This window comes from Patella vulgata, chromosome 9 (assembly GCF_932274485.2).
Source record: "Patella vulgata chromosome 9, xgPatVulg1.2, whole genome shotgun sequence".
In the NCBI taxonomy this organism is placed as follows: domain Eukaryota; kingdom Metazoa; phylum Mollusca; class Gastropoda; family Patellidae; genus Patella; species Patella vulgata.
This window is the reverse complement of record NC_065887.2, coordinates 35,860,322-35,871,299: the sequence shown is the minus strand read 5'-3', so window position 1 is coordinate 35,871,299 and position 10,978 is coordinate 35,860,322. Positions and strand designations below refer to the sequence as shown.

Below are 10,978 nucleotides of genomic sequence, written 5' to 3'. Positions count from 1 at the left end.
GCTCTTCTTCAGGTTGAATGGTTTGGCGGAGTGTTGAAATTGAAAACAACATCGAACGTGACATGGTTTGCAAATTGAAAAACTATTTCAAATATAAGCTAAACCGCAAATGTTGTTTAGCTTGTATTTGAAATAGTATTTGCCAACCATATCACGTTCGATGTTGTTTTCAATTTCAGCATCGATTATCGGTTCGGCGGGTAGTGTGGCCGGTGCAACCTCGTTGGTTTTCTCCGGGTCCTCCTGGTTGCTCCCACTGCTAACCCCTCCTCGCAAGCGAATTATTGAAATAAAATTGAACCATATGTTAGTAACGAAATGGTCTAGTTTGTGTCGAGTGGTCGTTGAACCCCATCTCTCTCTCTCTTCGTCTGGAAATGAAATGGGGTTTAACGTCCTACTGTTCGATTCTGAACTGGATTAATGAAGACGGGCATGCTCCGGTGTGCTATAATGGAAATTTTGCCAGGACAGCGGCACTACGGCCTCCTCTTATATTGAATTCAAACTGTCAAGGGATCTTTTACGTACACGCCAATGTGTACACAGGACCTTGGTTTATCGTTCCATCCGAACGACTAGACAGCTGTCCTTGTCAGGCCGGAGAGAGAGAGAGAGAGAGGGTCAACGACCACTCGACACAAACTAGGCCATTTCGTTACTAACATATGGTTCAATTTTATTTTAATAATTCGCTTGCGAGGAAGGGTCTAGCAGTGGGAGCAAACGGGAGGACCCGGAAAAAAACCAACGAGGTTGGACCGGCCACACTACTCCTGGTCACGTACATCCGCCGAACAGGGGCATCGATGCTGAAATTGAAAACAACATCGAACCTGAAATGGTTGACAAATACTATTTCAAATAAAAGCTAAACAACATTTGCGGTTTAGCTTATATTTGAAATAGTATTTCAATTCGCAAACCATGTCACGTTCGATGTTGTTTTCAATTTCAACACTCCGCCAAACCATTCAAACTGACGAAGAGCGAGTCGTTGGTATCAACATAATTTCCCGATCACACGGTGGCGACACCAAACAACGTCATAATGATGGTTGCTAAGTAGAAGTATCAAAATTCTAAATTTGTTTGACTTTCATGCTTAACATGTAAAGTGACAAGAAAGTAGACATTTTTCGTCTTAATAATAGAAATAAGATGAAACAGAATTAAAATTTACACTCATCAAAAACGGAAGTTTGATTATACATTGTCTTAATTTAGAAATTACATGAATAAAAGTTAGAAATTACATGAATAGAAGATAGAAATTAGATGATAGCATGTTAGAATTTTGAGTCTAATATACTGCCATAGAAAAGAACATGTTAGTTCAATACCCGGTACATAATTGTAATACGGTCCACCTTTTTGGGTAATATTATGTTGTCACCCTGTCTGCAAAACACTTGACTTGTTAACAGAATAGAGGCAACAGTTTCTGTATGCAAATACAATGGACACTATTGTACTTTGCACCTCAACCAGACCTTTTAGTTTTTTAGTGAACAATGAAATCAATCATCGCGACCCATATAGGCTTGCTTATAATTATTTACTATTTAGACTCAAATATCATCACACCTAAGATGGCTTCCTGCTCAGAGCTTCCTCATTGACACTCCAGTTAATAATAATAATTTTTTACGTCATCATTATACGATGTCCTCCTTTTATTTTCGTTCGCTCAACCTTTGTCTTGGTGGGCCTTGCAAACCTTGCAGTCTTTTACTAGTCTGACTCCATAATCAGTTCGAATACACAATAAGAGTTGTCTTTCTTGCTTATATCTTCCATTTATTCATATTTTCATCTCAGAACTAATTTTTTAAAAAGAGGAATGTGGGAATATTAATCATAGTATACATATATAAAAAAGACAAGCCATGGAAATGCGTTGTTTTAAGCAAAATACAGGTTGTAGGATAAAATCGATGGTCCACGGTGGGCGTGTCCTCGTGTGTACACTTCCTGTCTTGCGCTTTAATTAATATAATAAATTCAAGGAATGTTGTGCGATCAAAGAACAAGATTATGTTTTTGACATTAACCAGACGAAATCTTGAAATCGGCATATTTAAGGTATTAAATTTAACTAAAGAAATTTAAAAATAACGGGGGGGGGAAAAAGGAATGGGTTCGATTATATCAGGCAGGCTACCAACAGATGCCTATTCACGGGTGCGATCCCACTACTGCTGAACACGGGGACTTTTGCCTGCTGCGTTTCCGCCCTGGGCCGATTCGTCCCTCCTTAGACAACCTGGTAACTCCAAGCTCCCTTGAAGAGACCATATTGATGCTAAGCTTAGTGCGGACACCCGATCGACATAGCGCATCTGAGAGCAGGAACCCCACCCTCAAACCGTTCTCCATTCCAGGCCTCCTAAGTAGCTAGATTACAGGAGCACGCCACAACTCCCAGCCGGTGAGTGTGTGAAACTAAAGCGGGTCTTTTTCTAGACATTCTAGAGCAAGTCTACTTGTTTTGCATTGTACTTTGATAACCGTATAAATAGCAAAGTTAAGTCAATAATACCTGTAAAAAGTTAATCAAACAAATCTGTTTGTTCAAAATGCCCCTTTTTGAAACGTTGAATGCTGAGTTTAGACTAAAAGTTAACATGGCTGGAGTGGGATTCGAACCCACGCCTCCGAAGAGACTGGTGCCTTAAACCAGCGCCTTAGACCGCTCGGCCATCCAACCGATCTTAGGACGGTGAAATGTAGAAGGTGTAGGTAGTTTGTAATCCTTTTGAGCATTGGACGAGCAACAAACAATAGAACTGTACTGAATTATATACGATCCATGCACAAACTTGATCAATTTCAAGAGATGATTATCCTTTAAAATGCGGACGTGACCTCATTCTTTACTGTTGTTGTCCCATTATTTCAATATTTGAAAGTAGCAATGTAGACAACTGTGTCGGGATGAATTTGCAATAGAGCAAGAAAAGTTTAAGAAATCGATTAGATAACTTATACGGTATAACGCTTTCTAACCTTCCAGAAATCAAACCATTCCAAGATCGATCGATCAAGGGGACGACGAACAAAAGATATTGTATGGCAGAGGTGGGATTCGAACCCACGCCTCCGAAGAGACTGGTGCCTAAAACCAGCGCCTTAGACCGCTCGGCCACTCTACCCGTTAAGGAATGCATAATTGTGATACAACTAACTTGTGTGGAGTAAAATATGTCGGCTTTCGGTGTGCGCTACCTAGTGTCCATGACCATAGTCAGATTTATATTTTTTCACTGTAGATTTTAGTGTTATGTTGAATGTTGACGGTTCCTACACTAATAATAGAAATTCTGTAACTCTATTGTGGCATGCCTTCCCTGACCATCCTAGTAATACCATCAAGCGCTAACATTAATATAGCACATGATCAATGCCAAATTCAACAAAAGCATATAAATTTGCTCTAACTAACTGTTTTAAATAACATGACAAACTTCCCGCTTGATAGCAGCAGAGTGGCGCAGTGGAAGCGTGCTGGGCCCATAACCCAGAGGTCCGTGGATCGAAACCACGCTCTGCTAATCATTTTTTATTCTCATTTACTGTTAAAACCCAATGTAGCAAATATTAACATGGACCCTATAGTAATTATAGTAAGGTTCACGGTCAACGATATTAAAGTTATAGATCGAAGTTTAATGTCTTTCCCTGAAACTTATTTTTGTCGCTGTATAACGTACATAGTTTGTCTATTTTTAGAATGGGAAGACAGGCCGATTACTTCCCCTGCCCCTGGTCTTTGTATTTTTACTCTGTGGTATGACCATAGATCACCAATCCAATGGTTTCCCACTTTTACCAAATTTTCTTTGGGTAGAACGCTTTCTACCACAGATGGAGCAATATGTGAAAACCTCTCGCTCAAAAGCACGTATATGGTTCATCATGGAAAACTTGAGATATACAAACTGGAAGTTGAGAGTACTAAACATGCAATTTTCTGCCCTACATTTCAATCTAAACAACCTTTTAACTCTCGCAGGTTTTAAAAGCTTTGTGTAGTGGAATTTAATCGTCATATTTTCTACCTATTTTGCCCTGTGTGGTTTTATGAAGTGTAAATAAAATCGGATCCAAGATACCGCCTGGCCGAACACCGAATAAAACATCCCCATTTCTCACAACTCGTTGTCAATACGAGTTGGTATCAGATAATAATGCAATATATTTAAAGCAGTTTGGATAATAAGATATATTGTGGCCAACAGTGTCTACTGTTGAAGACGGTCGTAACAGTACAAGTAATCAACTGGCTTGACTATCGATGGCTATCACGATATATCTTGAGCTTTCTCTTGATGAATAAAATTACTATTCTACAATACCACTTTTCAAGACATTTTGAGTTGGATATCGGTCGGTAGTTCTTGTTCAGATTCGGATCAAGGGTGGTGTTTGTTTGTGTGTCATAATCAACTATGGAAGAGAGAGAGAGATAATTGGGGTTTAACGTCCACTCGACACAAACTAGGTCATTTCGGGAATAACACATGGTTCAATTTTATTTCAACCATTCGCTTGCGCGTAGGGGTCTTTAGCAGTGGGAGGAAACCAGACGACCCGGAGAAAATCCACGAGGTTGGACAGGCCACCCTACTCCTTGTCACGTACAACCGGGGAATCGAAACCCCGACAGTTGACTCAATGACAGACTGTATGATACAGCGCGCGCGTGCTTTTTTTATTTTATTTTGGGAGTTATATTTATGTTAAAAAAAAAAACAAAAAAAACCCAAGGACAGGAAAGGAAAAGAAAAAAAATGATGAATCAACATATAAAACTATTGACACATTGATGAAATAGTAAATCAATAGATCAATGGATCAATAAATTAATTCATAAGTATGTCTATATCAGGTTAATTAAAATATATATTAAAAGGTGGTGCCATTGCATTTAAAACTTCAATCAAGGTATAATTACAATAAGTTACATAGCATGTACAAATGATGTTAAAGATATTTTGACTATTTTGATATTGAGTATATGGTAATCTAAGTCAATACGAATACCAGGTATACTTGGTTATTTTCACCCACAACAAATATTTGTATAGCCTATAATTTATAGTAGTTTAAAATCAAATAGTAATTACTTCATCGTTTTCTAATCATTTATATTAGTTAAAGTTACAATTTCATATTTTCTAAAAGAAAGTCAAAACATAATTATTTCTATGTATTTTGCGCAATAGGTTGTCAACTCACTATCATACGGTCATAGGTGTTCATTCTCACACTTAAAACTCATTTACACCGGAAATAATAACACAATTACCTCCCAATTATCTCCCTTGTTTTCTATTCTCCACCATGGAGTAGCTATCCTCAAACGTTTGAATTTGAAGAGGAAAATGATATTTTTGCCAATTTCTCAACTGGCAATAGTGAATTATAGGATTAATAGGATTATTCTTTAAAAAGGTAGGACTGTTTATAGATACCATCTATTTTAAGGCTTTATTTTAATAAATTTTAAAAATATAACGTAAAAATATGAAATTGCAATTTTTAATGGATTTATGGTGTCATACCAATTACAACTCGAAGCTTATATTTACGAGCTGGTAGGATTTTACACAGTAAGTAGCAGACGAAATTTTAGCAGACGAAATTTCTGCCGTCTGCGCGACGAGTCTAGTTATTGACCTATTCTATAAACACTCAAGACGATGTGTGTCAGCTATACAAGCCTTTACTTTCCAGACCTATACTGACGTCCAAAAGAAAGTATACACACTAAAAGTATGACTAAGTTTTGTTTAGATTAAAAACATTTGATAAAGCATTACTGGGTTGGTCTCTTGCGTCCAAACTCAACATTTCTAAGCAAAATAAAAATGTGAAACAAATTGACATTCTACCCAAATACCGTATACCATGGAAAAACGACTTTGGTTGATGTAGCACAAAATGCACAGTGTATACTTTCTTTTGGACATTAGTATATTTTAACACTACAAATCATATAAGCCCTAATTTTCCATTGCTCTTAAAATTTTACATTGAAAAGGCCTATTGTAAACCTGTTAAGGCAGAATTCTCTGGAGATAAATAATTTAACACATCTATCTTACACACACTTTCATTGTTATGTTTGGTAGTCACTAAATATAGTAAGTTTTAGGACATTGAGGTTTGCCTTTTAAATTTCAAGTCTATTTTGGGGTGGATAATGTACAACAGTTGTCACTCAAAGGAAATTATTTTATTGAAACTGTCTCATTCTTAACCTGTATATAACATTTTCTCTACAAATTGTGACGACAATATATTTCTTTTTCTAGCATTGATTTATTTGAGCTTAAGGTCGTCAAATATTGCAATATATACACACATATAAAAATATATAGGATTAAGGTTTATATTTACGTTTGAAGCAGATATTCTCGATGACACTGAATGAGCATACTGCCATTTAATCATTTTCATTTCCATAAATTGTTTTTTTTCTGTTTACGTTTCAATGAATCTATTGTTTTGACACATAATCTATACTTATACCCGCATCATAATCATGTTTACGAACATTGATGTAAATTGATATTTTGCTCATACTAGTAATATACATTTTGTCGGGGTAAAAAATTCGAGCATTCTCAGCAAGGTAAATTTTTAGAAACTCAGCAACATTACATAAGAACGTTTGAGGTTTTGACCTTATTTTATTACGTTCAACACTATGCTGTTTATTTAGAAGTTCTTCGGAAGAGGTGTTTGAGGGAAAAATCAACGGATAGTCATAAAAGTGGGAAGTAATAAGAGATTCTGAATAAGATAAAAACCGACAAGATCCCCCAGGTATGGAGATTTTGACTTTATTAGGTTCAACGATAGAAGAATTTGTCGCTTTTCGGGAAAGGTGTAAAATATTACAAGATTAGGGGTCGAATGAAAAGTTTGGAAATAAGAATAACCAAAATATCGCAAAGGCTTTGAGTGTTTTGACTATATTACATTCAGATTTGAGAAATGGCTTCCAAGCTCTTTAGACAGTATATTAGCATACTTTTAAATGGCAATTTAGGCCAGAAAAGCAACTATATTAAGTTCTAGCAATATGATAATTAATTAAAAGTACTTCGGAAGAGGTGTTCGATCTAACCATTCGGCCATCCAACCCCCCATCAACTATGAAACTTTCTGGGAACGTCGACTCTTTCAAAGGAGATTTTACTGATTCTACTTTGCACATTTTGTTGCTCCATAATTCAATGAATTTATTAACATTTAATTGATAAACTATTTTCAATCATTCAAATTATTTCATTGTATAATTCCAGTGGCAAAGACATGAATGGGTAAGAGTGATATTTTGGATTTCCTTGGTAAAGATTCATGGTTTTATTTAAAATATTCATGGAAACTGTCAGCACAGTTTCGCCCCGGTCTGTTTCTCGTGGTGTTTTGAATATCGGATATAAATCGTGGTGTGTATCACCAAGTATGTTGAGTATGTCGTGCAATGATTTTGGTGCTGGTAACTCCTGGGCCCGTAACATTCGGTGTGTTGAACAAAGATCATACTCCTCCTCTACTGTGGAATGCATATAGCTGTTACAACGAAAATAGTAATTAGGATTCAATTCTGTACCTTCCTCAATCGTGTGAATCTGGATTCCTGCGTTTGGATGTCCTGGGGCAATTTCTAGCGCCCAAGATTGTTCAGTGTTTCGAATGGAGGATATATTAGCGCAAAAGCCAAAAGCCATTCCGTGACCTGCATTTCTTGCTAATGTCTTAGCACTATCTATATCAGTCATGCGCATTAAAGATCTATTCACAAAATAACGTGGTGGTGCTCCTAATGTTACACGTTCAGGATATAATCCGTCAACAGTTATTACCATGCCATCCCCGTTAACAGCAAAGGCGGGTCCCGGTAAAATTCCTGGGTAACAAAAAGCCATAAACCGCTCTTTTCCTTCTACGTCATCAATTTTTGTGTTCAACATATATCCATATTGTTTTACCAATGGACTACAATCTTCATTGTGAACTAAAAGTTTCAAGTTAGGACTATTAAGGAAAATATCGCTACAACCATCCGCTTCAACTTTAGGTGTTGCCTCCCTTTCCAAATGCCTTCTAACTTCTGGTGATATATTTAAGAGAAATAACATCTCAAACGGAACGCCGCTACCGTCAGAAATTCCCCGCAACTCTCGACAATACTGTGGGTAGCTGTCCTCCGTGGCCTTTAAAAATATGTCATACAATTCTCTTCCCTCCTGTGTGTCGTAATATGGTTTGATTTTTTCACAAATTCTTTTAGAGGAATTGACATATTGTCGAATATTATTGGAAAAGGTGACCCCGGTGTTGTAGCCTACATCATAATGGGTACCTGTTGTATAGAGTACTGGTAAACTTGGTGATTGTCTAGAAGCCATATTTAACTGAAATTAAATAAATAAAATGATATATAATTGACTCATAATTTGAATATGAGGATGTAATAATAGAAAAATAGATTTTATGCCATATAATCGATATCAGGAGTATGTCAAGGAACTTACTAAGAAGAGGTGAAAGGAACACTCACCAGCTTACTCGAATATTCCGACGTAAATCAATATGCATATTGTAGACTTGGGGGTTCTATGTTGTTACCGACCAAATCCCGTACTTGAAAATTATACACTCCCTCCTTACAACCCCAGGTTATCTCTACCTCATACCCATTGAGATTGTTCCAAATAAAGCCAAACCTTTGGCGGAAATAACGTTTTCTTGCTGGAGCAATAATGTCTAGTATTGATGGCAGTTATTTACAAAAACTTTAATAATATTATCCCTATATAGATTATCTATATGTAAGCTTTATAATATTGCTGACGGTTGCATAACATTTGCAATTTGATCGGGAAATCATGAACATTCTTGTAAATGAGTGGTAGTTATAGGCTTCCATGGTCCTTCTTCCTGACCGCTGATTGCCATTTCACAGCGGTGGATCAGTGAGTAAGACGTTGGCTTTGTTTTATTTTTTTTTTTAATACATGTATTTAAAAATCATGTACATAATCAAAAATATAGGTTTTAATTTATCTTATTTATTGTACCATTCACAGCTCGGAATATGGTGTATATTTCCTGAATAAACATTTTACAAGATACAAAAGGCTTTGGTTCGCTAATCTGAAGGTCCGGAGTTTGATACCGGTGTTGGTCAAGAAAATCCATCGTGATTTACGGCTCAGTTCTCCCTTGTCAGTGGTGCAGGACAGAGGGTCTGGCAGGGGACAACCTATAGCCGCCCAGATGGTCACGTGTACACATGTTGGCGTACCCGTAAATGATACCTTGACACAGTGGCAGCGCCAGCCGTCGGTGATTGGAGGGGCAAAGCTGGGGCAAAGTCCAAGGTTAAGGGGACAAAGGCACGAGCTTTAACTAGGGGTTGAGGGCCTCCCCCAGAAAATTTTGAAAAACAGGTTGCCGGAAATGCAGCCTGGCAGTATTTCAGGCACTGATCGATGAGGTAAAGTGTCAAACGAACGGACTTGCGAATCACGACGAAGCCCACTCAAGATCGTCAAAGTAGGGAGTCCTCCCCCAGAAAATTTTGAAAAATAGACTGCAGGAAATGCTGTCTTACAGTATTCTGTCAGGCACCGATCGTCGAGATAAATAGATCTGACCAGACACCGTCCGTCGCCTGATCACTAGCTTATCCGACTAGAGAACAAAATGTCAAACGAACGGACTTGCGAACCTCAACGAATTCCCCTTGTGAGCGCCAAAGTAGCGAGTCCATTGGGGACCTCGCCAAGAAAATTTTGAAAAATAGACTGTCGGAAATGCTCTACAACATGCAAGTTTATGACTGAGTGGGGATGTGGGATTTATTCACCGTAGAAGGTATTGATTACCGAAACGTATCACAAATACTTTTTTTATTTTCTAAAATTATTGGGGGGGGGGGGCAAACAGAGGGCAGACCAGATTAATGGGGGGTTTATGATATAAACAGACAGACAATGTTATTTAGGGCCCATGTCTACCATCAACCAATTGAAGGTGTCCAAGACCTTGTATAATATGAGTTCAATACACAATTGGTAAAAAGAGAGAATAGTTTTACTTACGCATACATATCACGGAGACGACAATTTGATATTATAAACGTGCCGTTATATATATATCATCTTAAAGTAACTTATATAATCTCGGTCAAATTATCAGCCAAATGATTTGAAATATGAAACCCCCACATATTTTCTTGGCAACATAACTACAAATCTGTTTCTTCACAGATGTAATGCGAACGCCTTCTTCTAAATATGTGTTAGCGTGTGCATAGTTTACGCACGTAGCGAGATAAACTGGCTGGGGCAGAATGGTGCCGTTTACTCCTTCGAGTACTATTTTATGCACCCATTGACACTAAATAGGAAGTATTTTTTATCAAGATACTCTTCAAACACCTTTATTTATTTTTCTAATACTTCAAAACAATGTTTTCGAATTTATTTGGCAGAAGGAAAAAAGTTTATATTGTGAGCTAATTAATTCGTGCCAATGTCATCACTTTCAGTGATTGTGTAACGTTCTAGCGAATGTTCACTGCTGATAAGTTTGGATAACGACATCAATAATGATCGAAATGAACCAATATAGAATTTTAATTCGCGTTTTTAATTTCGAATTTTATGGAAAAAACGGTAGAAGTGTCAATGACATGATTGGCTTTATGCACAGTCTTTCAGAAGTGTTGAGGAAATGCCGTGGCCTATAGACTGTCTTTCAAAAGTGTTGAGGAAATGCTATAGTAGATAGATTTCCAAAAGTGTCGAAGAAGTGTCTGTAGAAACAGACCATCGGTGGAATTTTTTAAACACTTCAAAAGAAGTGTCTATGGAAGAGTTACGAAATTGAACACTTCAAGGGGAGGGGTGTGTCTTCTTTCGGAGTGTTTCTAATGTGAATACTTCGGTGGAGC

The 10,978-nt window shown here is 37.3% G+C and overlaps 1 protein-coding gene and 3 non-coding genes across 4 annotated transcripts; 1 reads left to right on the top strand and 3 right to left on the bottom strand.

Moving 5' to 3' along the window:
* Nucleotides 1-2,628: 2,628 nt before the first annotated feature.
* On the bottom strand, nucleotides 2,629-2,710 carry Trnal-aag (transfer RNA leucine (anticodon AAG)). The gene has a single exon. It is a non-coding gene; the product is annotated as a tRNA-Leu (tRNA).
* Nucleotides 2,711-3,073: 363 nt separating this feature from the next.
* Trnal-uag (transfer RNA leucine (anticodon UAG)) lies at nucleotides 3,074-3,155 on the bottom strand. The gene has a single exon. It is a non-coding gene; the product is annotated as a tRNA-Leu (tRNA).
* Nucleotides 3,156-3,482: 327 nt separating this feature from the next.
* Nucleotides 3,483-3,554, top strand: Trnam-cau (transfer RNA methionine (anticodon CAU)). The gene has a single exon. It is a non-coding gene; the product is annotated as a tRNA-Met (tRNA).
* A 1,332-nt stretch (nucleotides 3,555-4,886) lies between these two features.
* On the bottom strand, nucleotides 4,887-10,637 carry LOC126831842 (beta-alanyl-dopamine/carcinine hydrolase). The gene is made up of 2 exons (XM_050562483.2): nucleotides 10,125-10,637; nucleotides 4,887-8,432 (listed from the first exon to the last, which is right to left on the bottom strand). The coding sequence occupies exon 2, from the start codon at nucleotides 8,424-8,426 to the stop codon at nucleotides 7,290-7,292; it is 1,137 nt and encodes a 378-aa protein (XP_050418440.1). The 5' UTR covers nucleotides 8,427-8,432; nucleotides 10,125-10,637; the 3' UTR covers nucleotides 4,887-7,289.
* Between the last annotated feature and the right edge of the window lie 341 nt (nucleotides 10,638-10,978).